The sequence below is a fragment of the Lissotriton helveticus genome, chromosome 1_1 (genome assembly GCF_964261635.1).
Source record: "Lissotriton helveticus chromosome 1_1, aLisHel1.1, whole genome shotgun sequence".
Lineage (NCBI taxonomy): Eukaryota > Metazoa > Chordata > Amphibia > Caudata > Salamandridae > Lissotriton > Lissotriton helveticus.
Window position 1 is genome coordinate 712,904,975 of NC_136057.1, and position 18,050 is coordinate 712,923,024.

Sequence of the window (18,050 nt, forward strand, 5' to 3'; positions counted from 1 at the left end):
AGTAAGTAAGTAAGTAAATCCACATTTGTAAAGCGCACAATCACCCGTAAGGGTCTCTAGGCGCTGGGGGCCGTCGGGAAGATTAAGCAAGCTATTGCCCAGAGTCACATGGTGCTGGGCTAATCTGCCGCCGGTGCCGGGGATCGAACCGTGATCCCCAGATTCCGGAGTCAGTCGCCCTGGCCGCGGCGCCACACCTCTGTGAAAGTCCATCGCCTTCGGCTCAGGAGCGGGCCTTTAATAGCCAGTATAGCCTGCAACGGCAGGCTATAAAGCTATATTAATGCCCTGTGGCATGACTTCAACAGGACTATTAGCACCCAACTTCCAACTTCACTCCACACCCTGCTTGTCCATAATCAGTCACAAATGCCCACTGGCCCCTCTGCTTTATGTCTTTGACTAATTTTTTACTTACTCTCAAGCAGATCTAGCAGACCCACAGGGAACAATAAGAAGAACTCCTGTTCTAACCCTTCTGGTTGCCTAAATCAGTCTTAGCATCTTGCTGATTTATTTTCATCCATAAAGCTCAGAATCAAGTGTAGTCCCTGAGTTAAATAGACACCTGTTATGAGTGCACCTGCTTTGTGCTACTGAGAGAAGAATGGACTTCAGCAACAGGATTAGAGGAGAACAGGAGAACCATTGTCGGATTATCCTTTGATAATCCGACAATGATTTAGTCACAGATGACTATGGGCCTTCTTTAGACTTTGACAGCTTCAGGACATGTGCCAAAAAGCAGAGGATGTCTTATTCAACCCATGTATTGTGCAAAGAGTTCCTCCACACTCTAAAAATAGGGAGAACAGGATATCTACCGCTTTTTTGTCAGGTGTCCCGCATCTACCTCAAAATAAGGCCAACATTATGTGTCTGTAAAATGAAAATGAAAATTCATTAAAAACACTTGGAAGAATAACATTTTTTGCAATACTTTTGTATGGATTTATCCTCCTCATTCAGCTTGGTTCTAGCACATCTGCTGCAGTGCAATATCATAAAATGAGAACAGTCATACATAGGTGCCCCCGTAGCTGCAGCATCTGAGAGTCCGCATTGACCAGGTTTACTGGTAAAATGTAAATTCAGCACCAAGAGCGGACGACAAATGCTTGCCGGGTAAAATAAGTTACAAGTGAAGATAAATACCTTGAAAGTGAATTGCTCATTGAAGACAGGATTAAGAGTTTTTCGGTGGACTTTCGTTTCAAATTTCTTCTTCTTATCAGGAAGGAGGAACATTTTCACATAGGGATCAGATGTGCCACCCATATCTAAAGCCGGCAGCTCCGCGGCCTGAATAATCCCGACCATGAGCTGGAAGGAGAAAGAGAAAAAGAGCAGAGGAGAATGATAAGCAGATAGTTTCCAGCAAAAGGAAGAGTTCTCAAAAATCATATTTCACTGCCCTCAATTTGTCATTCTTATTCCTGGGCTTGTGGATCTCTTTTTAAGGTTTGTGTACCAAAGCAACATAACTTTAAAAAGAGGAAATTAAGTAAAATTGCCATATTATCTCTAGAGAAATAATTGAAGGTGGGATTCTGGGTCATCAAGAAGGTTTAGGGGCTCTTTGATTACTATCAAATTAACACATATAGTCTAAATAATGGCTGCAATTCATGTGTCAGCATACCTCAAACAAAGCCATCAAACTACACATTACTGAGAAGGAACATCTCGAATTTCGCATTAATCATCATTAAGATAACACACGAGAGATATGAGTCTTGCCATTGTACAAACTAGGGGTCAGATTTACTAACCTTACACGCAATACAGTACAGCGCGGTAACTTGCTATGCTGCATTACATGAAAGGGAGAAAGCTGGATTGAGCTATGTCTACTAAGAAGTGGCACAGTTCTGCTCTCTCATAGCACTGGTGCACTTCGGCAGCCTAGAGCTAATGCAGGCACCCTTGTACCATGATGTAAGGGTGCCTGAATTACAAGGAGAATTGTTTTTGTGCAGGAAGGGACACAAAAACAATAACTGGAGGCATTTTCCTCTTTTTCTGTGTGCTGCAAAATGCAGCACACATAGAAAGATAAAATACTGAGGAGGTTGCAGCACACATAGAAAGATAAAATACTGAGGAGGAAAAAAGATCTTTATCCTTGTTACTCCATCCTCTGGGAGGCATACCGATTTTGCGGAATCCCAGGTTTACAAACCTTTGTAATGTCCATGCTCCACCAATGGAACATCTCCCAGAACGAAACCTAACTCAATGCAGCGCAAGCCGCTGTGTTGTGTTACATTTCTTTACAAATCAATGGAAGGTGGACCTAATTTCTCCTTGTGTGGCTTTGTGATATTTACTAATCATAAAAGTGGTACAACCACAAAGTAAAATGTTAGTAAATCTGGCCCTAAGAGGCCCGAAGAATGTGTCAGACCCACTGCGGTCTGGCTGTTTAAAAAAGGATTCCCAAACACATGAACAAAAAGGATGAGAAATGTTCAATTGTGGTTTACTTTTGTGAAATGGAAGTAGTCCCACATACAACGGATGAGTAAAATATCTCCCAGACCCGTGAAAAGTTAACACTCGCTTATGGTGTGGCAATGCATCAAAGAATTAGGGCTCTTTGGCATCGCAGGTGCCGTACATCAACAGCCGAAATGTCAAAACTGTAAGCTGTGGCAGTTTCTAATGCGAAGATGTACACACGAGCCATGAATTATTGAAAGAAAAAGCCAAAGTAGAACTTTGTTTGTCAAGTAACTCTACACATCGCAAAAATCCAGGTAGTCCATTTTCAATCTCCATTTTCGACCAATGCTTGTTAATTTGACTCTTTAACTCTCTATTACTTGCTTTTGGGCTAATTCACAAAACATTTTTCCAGAGGCTAGGTAGAGCAGTTTGGGAAAAGGCATACTTTTCACACACATGATTTTTCAAAATGGGCAAAAGGGAGAGCTTCCCCTATGGGAATGTGAATTGTCAGCAGAGGGAGGCCACTGCATGCTCCCCTCAGTGCCTTTCTCAGGATGAGACGTTGAGGGACAACGGCTGCAAACAAAAACAAAAGTAGGCATTCTGAAAATGCGAAAGAAGGGAAAAGGGTCTTCGGGAGGATTAGCAAGCAGAAGCCCGCCTCGTTATTAATATGACATAATTCTTCATATCATATGAAATAGTAATTTTGCACTGTGATTGATTTGTACATCTGTCACAACGCAAAACAATCTTTGGTACATTGATTTGTACATCTGTCACAACGCAAAACAATCTTTGGTACATTGATTTGTACATCTGTCACAACGCAAAACAATCTTTGGTACATTAGGTCCTTCTCTCTTTTGAAGTTTTCCATGATTAAATGTCTATTTCTGTTCTGTGCTAAAAACACGTTTGGTTACAAGTGTTCTCGTTTCTCTTCATGTTTCTCTCATTCTCTCCATTTTGGAGCATCAGCACAGTTTTTAAGCAGCCGCGGGCCGTGGAGGGAGTTACGGTGGGGCAGGGAGGCGGGGCAGGGTGGAGAGGGCTAAAAACCGGCACCTGGATAATTACAGGTAAGTAAACAATTTGATTAATAAAACGAATTTCGTAGTGCGCACTGCATCGCATTTTGCGATGCAGTGCGCGCTACGAAATTCGTTTTATTATTTAAATTGTTTACTTACCTGTAATTATCCAGGTGCCGGTTTTTAGCCCTCTCCACCCTGCCCCGCCCCCTCCCCGCCTCCCTGCCCCACCGTAACTCCCTCCATGGCCCGCGGCTGTTTTTAAGAGTGCTCCAGTCCTTTTGCAAGCCCGACAAACTACTCATTTCTTTGAAAGCCTCAAACAAGCATGTTGCATTGCTCTCACTTCAACGCCAGCCAAAAAATCTGTGGGATTTCATTCTATTTTGCCTATCTCTTCAATGTCTCTAACTAATGTTGGGAAAGGATTTTGTTCCTCTTGTTCGCTCACTATGGGGCATATTATCAAGAATGAAATTAAAATTATTGCCGCTTTGACGGCAGAAAACTGCCGCTAAAGAGGCGATAATGGGCTTGATAATATGCCCTTGAGAATTCCAATAGAAGCCCATGTTCACTCCAGAACATGGGCTTCTATTGGAATTCTCCAGGGCATATTATCAAGCCCATTATCGCAGCATTAGCGGCAGTTTCCTTCCGCTAAAGCGGCGATAATTTTAACTCTGTTTCTTGATAATATGCCCCTATGTTTGCAGTGCATGTAGCTGCTTCTATGATGTACTTTGTGTCCCGTAGGTCTGGACTCATTATAACGAAGGTGGGTCATAAACTAGCTTTCCCCTGACTTGTTTGGTGACATTTTTAACCTGAGGCAGCTCTTGACGTAAACAGGATCATCATCAATGTTCACATCAAGTTGCAGCTCCCTGCATAAAAAAAAATGGCTCATCTACCTCTACTATACTATTATTCATAATGTGAACCCGCAGGAGCCCTCGGTTATTTGAGAGCTATTTTCAATCTTGCTAATGAAATGGAGAGGTATCAACTACAGAAGTGCGCTCAAATAGATTGTATCTTTTCGTTCAGTCAATGGTCTACACACTATGCATTTTTAGCCCCTTCTCTTTTCCTACAGAGTATTTGTTTTTCTCTCCAACAGAGGGAAAAGTCTTAATGTTCTGCATTTCCTTTTTTTGCACCCTTTTAGATCACAATGGGTGTTTCTGACTCTAAAACCTACCATCCCTTCACTACAGATTTCAAGAATGTAGTAGTGACTTCTTAGAACCAGTGGTATGCTCAAAGACTGATACATTCTTATAATTTAGTTGGTGTGTTTTGATTTTAGTTAATGCAATAGCTAATCTCTCTATTTAAGTTGTAGGAGGTCTACTTCTAGATTACCCATTTAGGGACTGTGGAGAATTCTACCTTTCTGTTACCCCTGAAGGTCAGTCTCCATTGGTCCCCTTCAGCAATATATTATTCAGCTGTAAAGTCCTCATTCTCTTGAGTCCTCATACACTATAGAGATTTTTAAACAAGGCGTCCTTGTCTGTCCATTACGTGAGCTTGAATAATCAAGGGCATGCAGATGTCTACGGATGATGATGGTCTCACCCTGATCAAACCTCTTAAATCTCTTCTTCATGGTTCTCATCACAGAGGTATTTCTCTCATAAATGTAAGTTAGAGGCTGACTATACCTTTTTCCTGCCCATCAGGCATTCTCTAAAGGACTCCTGGCATGTGTAAAGGCATTATCTTTTGTGGATTTCTCTTCTACGAGTGAGGAGAGATCTGCAGAAATAAATGCCATTCAAGATGTGGGTAGTGGGTATTCTAAGGCGTACTACTTATACGTAATGTTTGTGAAGACCAAAACATGTAAAAGTGGCTTCAGGCACCAAACTAAATCTCCACCTGTACCTATATATATATATTTTTTTCTTCTGAGGAAGACCCTTGGCTCTGTTTAATAGAGATTAGCCCCAGTCTAAGCATGAAGTTTACTTTATCTTTAGCAGTCGATTTCACCCATTCTCCTACCTCTTTCAGGGGCACAGCTAGGCCTGGACTACTCTTTTATTCCATCAGACATTTCCCGGTGGGCCTGAACCATTGGAGGCCTGCTTTTGAAGGCTTTAGGTAAAGAGAGAGCGGAAAGGAGAGAGACGGATGACAGAAAACTAATGGAGCGGGGCTGGTTTGGAAATCTTTCCAGGGCTGCTTATTGTTCCGATTCTGACCCTGGATGCAGCATCTACACCCTTACCAATGTGGGCTTTGCAGTAATGACTGGTAACTACAGGGGTATTTCGCCTTTAAACCAACATATTGCTGGCGATCCTGGCACACACTCACTCTTCATACTGGTGGAGTAATAGTCACTACTTCAAGGTCCCTTCTGCATGTAAACCCATCGAATGCCCTCAAGGTTCAGGGAGAGAAATGTTCTCAGTCGAAACTGACTGTCCCCATCCCTATCTGTCAGTAGCAGTAGTGCTTTCTCCACTTTTCTTGTGTTAGTGAACAACTGCATTCTTTATTTGTTTTCTACAAAGTATTTTGTGTAGTAATCAAGATGTAACAGCAACAGAACATTGACAATAACATAAATATAAACATCAGGGATTGAAAATGTATTAACGCATAGCATAAAAATTCACAAAGAAAATTAGATTAATGTGTAACTAAACTACATTGTATGAAATAATCGACATTTGCTTTCATTCACTTTTACAAAAGAAATAGTATTTTTTATTTTGGACCTATGTGCTTATATCTGCAGCAAATGAAGATTAAAGTGCGGTTCAAAACACTGAAAAGGCAAGTTAAAATATTTATTTAATAGGATAATAGGATATCTGGGATCACAAAGCAGCAGTGTATTCATACCTCTCAATGTTATTTTGAAATTTTATTTGAAAGCCCTTAGACCATAAATCCACTTATGGTCTTGAAGGGACCAAAGCAGAATTCTACTGTAAACATTAAAGATAGGAATACGTTAATATTGAGGTGTGGTATATGAATAAATGTTCATCAGATAAATATTAATTGTGGAAATCTTGAGCATTATTTAGTCCTCGAGAATCATCATCAACATATGCCCACCACTGTTTAATCTTGCCAAACATTTCACGCTAATGGGGTCTATCCTAAAATCTAATCTAAGTCTATGCACCTTAAATTTGCAACTTCGATTTGCATAATAGTATGCTTTTTGGTGACTGAAAAACCATTGTAAGATTATGTGCAGAAAGTGGCAAACATTACAGATGTTTATTCATATTCTTTGATTACAATTTTCTCCACTGGCAAAACATACATTTTCCAAAGATACGCTTTCCTCTATACCCGTGAAATACAGGGTTATATCTTTGCTTTCGAATCCTGGAAGGGTGTCTATTCCTACCTTCTACAGATGGGGGTATATGTGCAATCAATTGCTGGAAATGACCTGCAAAATATGTATGAATACCCTGGGTGTTCAACAGTTTTGTTTGCAAACACTGAGGAAAGGTTCTGTGCTGCAGTTGGAGATTTACTCTAACGGATATATGTAAATCCGATCTGTAGGCTGAACTACGTACTGATCCTAGTTCTGTGAAAAAAAATGTGGGCACTTTTTTTCCAGTGTACAGAGCTTCTGCTAATGCGTGTACAGCAAGTTAATAATTACGCTCAATATATTAATTTCTTAGAACCCACTGAGGGTAGCCAATTATTTATAGTTTATTTTTCAGATTTTGGAATTTTACTTAAGGAAGACTACCTTTTTCACTGGCAAATGTAAATATTAATTCTTCTATTTTGGTAACTCCATATTTATTAACACGAAAATATTTGAATCATAAATATACCTCATTTTCACGCATTATTTGTCCCCGCAGGGAATTACAACGTAGTCGTTACAACGACCACGTTGTAACTATGCATACCATTACCCCACAACGACTTGTGGAGGGGGGGGGGCGCTGAAAGTTTGAATAGTATATGTAGTACTTGTCCCTGCTGCCCAGCATAGAATGTATGATGCAAGAGCCTGTTAGAATGTTCTGTGTGGATGTCTGGCAGTTGAATGAGGGCTGAGTGGCAGGAGGCTGCTCCTGGTGGGGTCTCTCCTTTATATAACTGACTTACCATCTAACCTGAATAAAGGAGCATCAAGAAATTATATGGACTACCTAGCTTTATTGACAACATTTTTGGCGACATTTTGGAGTAAAGTGTGCAGGAAACTAACTACAAGCAAGCTGAAGAAGCTACAAGGAGAAAAGAGTGTTGATCTTATGAAAAGACAATCAAAGAGAACAGGACAGAAACGGAAGATTTAAAAAAAAAAAAAAAGGTAAAAGAGTTTCTACGTATGTGTGTGTTTAAGCTAACTGGCACTAGGAGACCCCACCAGTGACCCTGAAATCGGTCGCCCTAAGGATTATGAGTGCCAGATCAAGCTCAATATCATAGACAGTGAAAAGAGTACTGGCGTGAGACTTCGTTTCTTTAAACTAGTGTTTTGAGACATTTGAATCGAGCGCTGTAAATGGGACACTCTCTTTAAACATGAGATCCGTTTGATAATATGTGCACCTTTGGAGAGTTTTACACTTCGTCAGAGTTTACATGAACGAGTGTCGTATTGCACATAAGGACATCACTATCGGCAAATGCACACGGTAATCAAGTCGTGCTCTGCTGCTTATGACCCCAGGGAGAGAGATTATAACACAGCCCGGGCAATTCACTCCGTGTTAATTTTTCTTGGGAGCATGTACCACGGAGCAAAGCATTTTTGGAGGTCTGTGATTTAATTTTGAGACATTCCGGGGACATTTTTTTTTTTTTTAAAGGGAATACGTTTCGGATTGTGTTTGTAAAAGCCGTTGAAATGTGCGATGTTTGAACCTTTGTGAAAGTTCGGTTCTACACGGGCACACCTTACCTTGCCTGCGTGTTCTCAATGTGACATCTGATCCTACGTGGGGTGGCTCGAGAATTTTGCGCTGCATATGGATGCTAGGATGCCTTAACGTGCCGGTAGCCACCCGGGACAACGTAATCTACGTGCCGCCATTTTAAAGGTTTGGCACAGCTATCTATTAACACGCATCGTTGTGTGGGAACGCTACTGGAGTCGTGGCCATGGAGATTGCAGCCGCATTTCTCGGAGACTGTCAAAGCACTCTCAGTGAGCAGTGTCAGCAGACGTGGGGTGAGAACTTTTAAGTGTAAAATGCATCGTGCTACACAACAGTAAAAGGTACTGAAGATGACATTACCAATGGAGGGTATGTATATCAGCAGACATGTCGGTAGATTCTTTGGACTTCTGTGGATTTATACCAATACTAACAGACTACGGATGGAGATTGAAGACCTCGGGTGAGAGATCGCTCATCAGCCCACAAGACTGTTTATAACATTATTTTGCTGGTCATTGTAATGTCATTTTGTGTGTGGGTTTAAGTTTAAGTTGGAGTTTAAGGTCTGGATTTGTGTATGTTACACTGAGTGTTCATCCTTGGGGAGGTCATATTGTTGGTGTATTTTTTTCCTGTGGTGATATTTAATTCATGGTGTTGTTGGAGTTCTCTCTTAGAGATTTAAATTTCCCAGTGTTGGTCATAGGAACGTATGTTTCCTTTTACATGGAGTGTGAGGGAGCTTGGAGTTCCAATTTTAAATATTTACACGGTGTTTGAGGGAACTTCGAGTTCCAATTTTAAATATTTACATGGAGTTTGAGGGAGCTTGGAGTTCCAATTTTAAATATTTACATGGAGTTTGAGGGAGCTTAGAGTTCCAATTTTAAATATTTTCATGGAGTTTGAGGGGGCTTGGATTTCCAATTTTAAATATTTACATGGAGTTTGAGGGAGCTTGGAGTTCCACGTTTAGATATTTACATGGAGTTTGGGGGAGATTGGAGTTCCAATTATAAATATTTACATGGAGTTTGAGGGAGCGTGGAGTTCCACTTCTGGATGTCTACACTTCTACGTGGAGTATGTGGGAGCTTTGAATTCCATTTCTGGTTGCTTACCAGACTTTATATTTGACATACGTGGTGTGAAGGATGTCTCTTATCTAAGTGTTATATTGTCACGCCGTGAGTTGGAACCTTTTTGCCTCCAACTGACCTGGCCAGTCGGTTTGTTTGGATTCTGGGTTGAGTATGTGATGCGTGGGCGTGATAGTGTGTTGGTTATTTCGTTGTGTGAGTAATGTTTTGTTTAAGGAAGAGAGAAGGTGGTGTGAATGTTATTTATTAATTTGCGTGATTGGTTTGTGAGGATGTTAAATTGCTAATCTTATCTGATTTTACATTTATGTTGAAATTGCGTGATGTGACTTGTTAGCTTACTTACACTCTGCAATTTCTATTCATATCTTTCGTTAGTCAAATTAAAGAAGGGAGATGTGTAGTACCTGTCCCTGCCGCCCAGCATAGAATGTATGATGCAAGAGCCTGTTAGAATGCTCTGTGTGGAAGTCTGGCAGTTGAATGAGGGCTGAGTGGCAGGAGGCCGCTCCTGGTGGGGTCTCTCCTTTATATAACTGACTTACCATCTAACCTGAATAAAGGAGCATCAAGAAAGTATATGGACTACCTAGCTTTATTTACAACAGTATAATTTACTATTCCAACTCCAGTCAGTGCGGACAGTAGGGAAGGTGTTGAATTTTAAATCCAACACCTTCTCCCCCCCTATGCTTGGTTACAACGCGGTCGTTGTAACGAACGCATTGTAATTCCCTGCGGGGAACACTTTTCGTGGTAAACAATGTTTACCTTTGAATCATAGCTGGTGCCTTTTATTTCTTGGGGTAAGGACTAAAGATGCGGATGAACCACACGTTGGTAATTGATCCTAAACTTCATCATTTTCTGAAGAATTACTTCAACTATTATTATAATCATTATCCATACTAATTTAATGAATAAATAGACACCATAACAGCATAAATCGCATGTAGGGGACTGGAAATATAATTTGTTGACATTTTAAGTTAAAATAGCACCTAAAAGCGCAAAGCTTCAATTGCGGGTATCTTGTTGCATTAGACCAGGTCCATGACATAAGTTAAGACTGACTGTGAGCTACTGCAGGTTGGGTACAAGGATCAGGTTTGTCCCAGTGGAAAGTTTACCTTCTGTCTTTTCTGGAGAAAAGTCCTCGCCAACGAGTTTTCTTCAGCTGTAGGATTGGTCCGAATAAAGGATCAATGATTGCGGGCTGGTGGAGCCTGGCGTGAGCCTCTGCAGGTAAACTTGCAGTGGTTGTTGTCGACAGTGGGAAGCTTCCACCAGATGTTTTTGAGCCAGCGAGGTCAAAACAGGAAGGTTTCATTGGTGGTCAAATGCTGTTTTTGTCAGCCTTGGTGAATTCCCTTTATGTTTGGACTTGGAAACTTTTCTGGAAATCAAAATTCTTTCAGCAGGGAAAACCGGTGAGTTGAATATGATCTTCAATTCACTGTTGGAAGCTGTGGCTTTGGCATTGGTCCTGATCTTCACTGGTTCGCTGGAGGAAAAGTTCTGAAAACATTTCTCATTGTCCAGTTTAAACAGGTTTAGGAAGGATGGTTTCTTGCAGCTTCTGTGGTCCTGTAGCTTAACAGGAGGTCAGCCAACTGATCATTGGAGTTTAGTTCTTTGTCCTGGGTAGAGGTGGAAGCAGTACTGCCCTGGGGATCTCTCTCCAAAGGTTCAACAGCAGGTGCAGCCTTTTTTATGGCTTCCACAGGTCCAGATGTGTCCTGAAGAATCCCAGAGTGCACTATTCTGCCAAAATCTGGCACAACAGAACTTTTATTCCTCTGGGCAGAGCCCTGGACACACCTGTGGGGAGTGTGTAGGGAAATGAGAAACTCCCTGTGCAAACCAGTTCAGAAATAGGTTTCCCCCCACTTGGATTGGTTGTGTCCTGACAACCTGGAGCATGGAAAGGGCAGATCCAGGTTTGAGTTGCATCTGCCTGCGACAGATGCACCTTTTGAAGCTTTTGTAGTTGGTGGGCACATCCCCCAGGCCACACCTACTCCCACCCAAGGCACATTTGAACCCGGCTGCCAGGTGACAGTTCGGCATGCCATTTAACTTACAATCCATAGGCACACACAGTACCATATTCTAGGGACTAATAGACAAGTTAAATGTGCCAATCAGGCATTTTAACCAATTCAACACGTTTTTAGGGGTCAGCGCACATGCACTGTGGCCTGGGTAGCTCAGATAGCAGGGTCCCAATGTAGTGAGTCAAAAAAAACAACAGCAAAGTGAGGGTGCTCATGCAAAAATAGGCATTCTATTACAAAGACAAATAACAAGCTTTCGTTTATAGCTCAGAGCAATTTCTAGATTATTCAGAACCATAGACCAGTATCATCCTAACAGGCAAATCTATACAAAAAGTCCCAACTAGTCATAATAGATTTAAAAAAGTGCAAACTGAAGCTCTTAGATATCTTCAAGTTGACCTCAAAGCACATAACCTTGCTGACGCATACTTCCAAACAAACTGAAGCATCCACCCAATGCCTCAGAGTTTTTTTCCCACCGTATGGAGACATATGAAAGCCTTGGATGAACCATCCATCTCCCAATCAGCTAGAAAAGTTACTAAAATAGGAAACATTTTGCACTCTATAACAGCTTGATCAAATCAGACAGCGACACAAAAAATACAAAGACACTTTTCCTATTCACTTCTACAAGAAATGTCACAAAATGGTCTGAATTTCAAACAAGTCCTCATAACAAGCACTCTGGCCAGATAATGCCATCACTGTGAAATTCTTTGAATCGTATGCTATCTGTCAGAAACTGAGTTATTTAATTGGGAAGGGGGGAGGGCTTTACTAACGTAATAGTTCAATCCTTGGTTGCTACGACACTGGCAGCAGGCAACTCCCAAGAGAAATTTATGTGAAGTGGAAGTATTACCAGCAATTTTGAAGTAAAGAATGAATGCAGCACAATAAAAGCTTAAAGTCAATTTGGATAAAATGAAAAATAAAAAGGCAAAAAGACACCATAATCAACAAAATAGGATAAGGCAAAAAGTGTAAAGGAAAAGTAAACTACCAGTCTGAAGTAACAGTTTGCAGTTGACTAAGTACTAGGCCAAATTTGAGAATGACCACGGAAGAGAAGAGTTACACAAAAAAGTGATGGGTGGATTGCTTAAAATAGCCTCAGTCATTTGTAATTACTCATGGCTGCATTCCAGTCCATCATTCTTTTGCTGACTATGCGACCTCAGACAGGAATCAGCTACATGCAAATCAGTCTTGCTCATGTGCCAGTAGAAAAAATCTGGCCTCAACTGTCAGGCCAGGCTCCCTCTGAACAGGAACACAGGCTACATTATGTTAATAACATTTATTGAGCTCATGTATACCCAGAGGTGTCTTGGCGCTACACAAGCAACCCAAGACAAGTTCCTGCCTATTTGGGCCCCTTTGATTTGGTGTAGCTTCAGTTCAATGGTGAGAATAAGACCCACGTCAGGGCATATCCATCAAAAATAGAGTGTTGCACTTAGGTACACAGAAAAAGAGATGGCTGTCATGCATGAATCAATCTTAGCCACTGGTAATTACCCCGGACAACATTCCAATTGATAGGTAATCCCAGACATGGTTTCCTTGCACACTGTATCACTGGAACCAAGCTGCACCCGACTGAAGAGGCCCCATGGGCCACAACTTGTCTTGGGTGGCTTATGTTCTAGTCCAGGGATGTCCTGGTTTGGTTTTTCAGGCTGTACTGTTACCAATGGCACCGGAAAAAGCCTGATTTCCATATCAATGGGTCTAATCTGATGTGGCCTGGTAGGCAAAAAAGTGATAGACTGAGATGCAGCCCTGAGTAATTATCAGTGGCTGAGTTTAATTCAAGCCTTCCATCCTTCACTTGTTTTCTATTCCTCATCGTAGTGGACCAGAGGTCGGATTTAAAAACAGGTCCTCCTGGTCAAAATGTTCACCTTGTGACTATGGGGCCCATTACGATGGCGGCCGGACTTTGTCGACTGCCACCGTAATAGAACACGGGTTGTGGGGGTCCCGCCAGGCGAATTATGATGCGCTCGCCACACTGGCAGGCGCATCCTCGACATTAACATTGCGGCGGGCGATGCTGTAAGCAGCACCTGCCGCAAAGTTAAGGCCCATGTTGTGCATTGCCATGCACAATGTGACAGGCACTGTGCGGTGCCTGCCACCTTTTGCATGGCAATGATGGGGGGTACAATGGGTACCCCCAATGCAGCCACCCACACCCCCGCCACGGGGGCTCCCAATGGGCCCCAACGGTGATTTCCCGCATGCCTTTCCATGACGGAGTCCCCACCATGGAAAGGCAGACATCCTAATATGGATGGCGGTGCCTGCAAGGCACCGCTACCATATCCTGTGCCTTTTCCGCCAGCCGGCAATCCGACGTGCGGAAAAGCGGCGGACAGTCTTTCCGTCCGCCTCAGTGCCCCTCGCCATACTAATATGGTGGGGGGTGAAACTGGGTCATTTGGCGGGCCAATCGCCACCACCAGCCCGGCAGTGACCACCGCCGGCCCAGCAGTGGCGATCTGCCCGCCATCATAATAGGTCCCTTAGTCTCTTTTGTGCTGCAAGTCGAAGTTCTCCAGTGGGAGATGGTCAAAAGTTGTAGCCTGCTAGGGTTGCGTGAAGTCTAATGCCTTATTGTCATGTTCTGGCAGAAGCTGTTGATTTTAGTGCCAAATGTTCTGAGCGAAACAAAGCTGAATTTTGCAACTGCAAAAGTCTCCTTATTGCTGCCATCGATTTGATGCCTTCCCTGGGTCCAAGGTTTTGAATTTGAACTTAGTTACTTTTTTGGTCCTCAAAATCTACCTGTTGGGCAAGCCTGGAAACTGTAGTCAGACAGAGCTCCATGAGGCAGGATACCTTTTCACTGAGCTCCAGCTTAACCTGTATTCTGTGTGGCAAACAACTCTGAGCAGGATTAAACTTGTTTTGCCTTCCCTAGGGTGACATCTAATTTCTTAAGCCCACATGCCCTCATGCAGAAATCTAGGCACCAGGTTTTCCTCTAGGCAGGACTCCGACATTGTCAAGCCATCTGTGGTCAGCTGGGACCCACATTTAGTCAGGGGACTTTTTGCTTTTTTTGTTTCCCAGGAACAGGCAAACAGGAGGTTAGCCATCTAACCTTTGGAGAGAAAGGGTTTACCCTCAGACATAATCACTTTATTGGTTCTCAAATTACATCAGTGGGCCAGAATTGGAAGAGGTAACTAGGCAAGGCTGCACAAGGTAGGATACCTTTACTGCTAGGTCTCAATGAACCTGTTTTCAACATGACAAAAAGAGCTGAATTGGACAACCCCCCATTGGGTGCAACCTCCTTTGACAACCCTCAGCATCTTTTCCCAATCCTCTGAGATGGAAACCATGACTAAGTCCCACTTCTCTATAACTGCTGTAAATGTCCTTTCTGGTCACATCTGGAGAACCCAGTTCATTGAGGTAGATATTTAGGCATGAGGACTCTCACCAGCAGGGTCTAGTTCTCTGTGATGAGATGGCCCTTACTGGAGTCATGCGTCCTTCTGCCTTTAGTGTCTCAGGCACAGGAAAACAGGTGGTCAGCCTTCTAACCCTTAGAGATCAGTTGCAGTCACATGGTACCAGGCAGAAATGAGGAGTCTTGAGACGCAGGGCCAGATGTACGTATGAATGTGTTTGCGATTACCAAATAGCACATTTTTGTGATTTGATATTTGGTAATCACAAACAGCTATTTTCAAATGTGTGTTTAACACATTTTGCAACTCCCAGAGGGTCGCAAATAGATCTACTTCATTAATATTCATGAGGTAGGTCTCTATTTGTGACTCATTGTTAATCACAAACATCACAGGGATTGTGGCCTGCTGGGGGTAGCAGGCCACCATGTCTCTGATAGCTTTTCAAAAAAGCTATTTAAAAAAGTTTTTTTTAAATGCAGCTCATTTCCCTTAAAGAAAAATGGAATGCATTACAAAAAGAAAAATGAAAAGTTTTCTTTTCATTTTTATATGGGTAGGCAATGGTAGGTGGTAAAATGCGAAATGCAGTCACACAACATTGACACATACCACTGTGATTTGGTATTAGGAAGGGACACCTTAAACACGCCCCTTCCTAATATCGAATCGCAAACCCAATTTGCGATTCGGTAGTAGGTTACCGAATCACCAATAGGGCTTTGTACATAATAAAATGGGTTTTTTTTGTGGTTGCAAATGGCCAGATTCTGGGAATCGGCCGTTTGCGACCTCAAAGAAGCTTTGTGCATCTGCCACTTTTTTCTTACAGTCAGACCTTCTGCATCAAGGTTAGTCTTCCCTGGTCATGGAATGGAGGTGGTGGTGAGGTGTGCTCCGTATTCTGTGCACTAGCCAATGACTGGACAGTGTTATGTGTCCAATCCTGTGTAATTTCCCACATGTGCCCAGCTCCTTCTTCAGCATGTCCTCTTCATTTTCCTGAAAGAATTACCAGAAGCCTCAAATCCAAGATGTCTATACACTTTTCCACCAGTAGGGACTTTGGCTCTCTCCAAAACTGCTGCTCTATTTAGATAAGCTCTACTTCTCTCTGTTAGGGTACAAATGGGTACTCCCGCTTGTTGGGTTTAGTTAAAAAGGTCCTAGGTGGGTGGGCTCTGGGAATAAACGGGAGCAGCCCCATGTGTCATCTCCAAGTCACATGAAGTAGTGTTAAGTTTATCCCTTATTTTGCTCACTGTTTTTGTCCACTCTCAGATGGCTAATCCATGCTAAGTGGTCAGTTGTTGACAATACCCCTGCCTTCCTGGGGCTAGAGGTGGCCCAGGATATTGTGCTCTGGAGACAGGGTTGTTACCTCTAGCCAGTAGTGTGTATTGGTTTCTCAAAGTAAGAAGAATAGCAGAAATGGATCAAAACCAGTTCTTCCTCAGGCAGCAGAAAGTACATTTTTATAAAGTTACTTTTTCACTAAAGGTATCAAAAATCAGATTTAACCCTAAAATAAGCAGTTAAAAACGAAGAGGCAAACAACTGTAATTAATTTGCTAGCATTTTTCCAAGTGGAGATACAAAGTAATAATTCAAACTATATATAGACCTGTTCCTGGTGATAAAAGCTTTAGCACTTCAGTCAATGTAAGGGCACCTATTTCAAATACATGGAATGACTTTTTCTTAGTCCTGCAGGTTTCCAATCACAGTTCAGAGTTGACATAGTAATATATAGAAATATGTTTTTTTACACGGCAAAGACGCTTTCCTTTCCCTGTGTCACTGCAGGGCTTTAAGGCTGTAGCCATATTGTTTTATCATGTAAGTAGGGATGTAAAAAACACACTGCAGCACACATATGACATTTCATTTCCATGCCATCAGTGCATTTACTATGACCTTAAATGAAGGTTATATAGGCTAATGGGGTAAAGTAATTTTTTTAAAGCCTTTTACGGTCAGAGCTACTGTGGCCCTGGATAGTAGGGTCAAAGTGCAGAGTCATACTTCCAGCTACAAACGGAGAACAGAAAAGGGTTCAAAATCAGGACTGATCAAACAGAGACTGCAGATTTCCTCTGAATAGATATACTAACCACACTCCCCAGAATCAAAATACTGCTGATGATACAAGAATTGTAGAATCTCTATCCCTGTGGTGGATTAACAACAGTAAAGAGAGGAGCCCAAATAGGTGCTGTCATCAACAAAACACTGCCTCAATATTGTTACCACATGACAAACACTGGAAAACTGAAGGAGTAAAATCTAATATTTATTCTTTACAAAATTAGAAAAGATATCAATATTTGGTAAAAAATGATCTTATGGTACTATTAAACATACATGTTATTTTGAGTCTCACTGCCCTTGTTAATTATGTGCATTTTAACATTTAGTAGGTATTACTTCTGATGTACAGTTTGTAAACAACTGCAAAATTAATTTAGATGCAAAGAAAATGCTTACATGTACCTAGTTCAGTCATATATACCTCACATGTTTGTAAATTGCCTTAAGGTTTTTCACAGAGTTTGCTAAAGTCTGAGTTAAGGGCGGAATAGCATTAAATATTGTATTTTCATGCATGCTATGTCAAACATGCTTTGCTAAGCAGTAGGACATTTGCTGATGAACATAATTGTATTCTGTGGGAGGTAACATGCGTTTAAGCACTAATTAACGAATCACATGCTCAGTTGAATAGATACCTCTTTCCTCTCCCCTCTATAATTAAATGTAACAATTGAAAATGGCAGTATGTTATTACAAGAAGATTTGGTCTTGGAAACTATGTTTAGAAAACCCACATGTCATTCACGATGTTCTTCTTAAAGGTTCCACTACAGCAATATAGGAAGACTTTATCACATTTTTATCACTGAATGCATTAATTTTGTTGTTTAATTTGATGGTTTTTTAGATTGCCATATGTCTCGCCTTCCTTTCTGCACCGTTCTCTTACCCTATTTTTTTTTAAGTCAGTTTGTGTTTTTGCTGATGACTCATATCAGTTGTGGGATACCCGACTATACAGGTTAAAAGATAACAATCCTATTTGTAA

General features: G+C 41.7%; 1 protein-coding gene across 3 annotated transcripts in view; it reads right to left on the reverse strand.

Moving 5' to 3' along the window:
* Positions 1 to 18,050, reverse strand: part of SYT1 (synaptotagmin 1) — a 1,132,258-nt gene that overhangs the window by 573,063 nt on the left and 541,145 nt on the right. For all 3 annotated transcript variants that reach the window (XM_078674249.1, XM_078674248.1, XM_078674247.1), the window contains exon 5: positions 1,156 to 1,323. In XM_078674249.1, the coding sequence (XP_078530375.1) occupies positions 1,156 to 1,323 (168 nt within the window). The remainder of the gene's footprint in view (positions 1 to 1,155; positions 1,324 to 18,050) is intronic.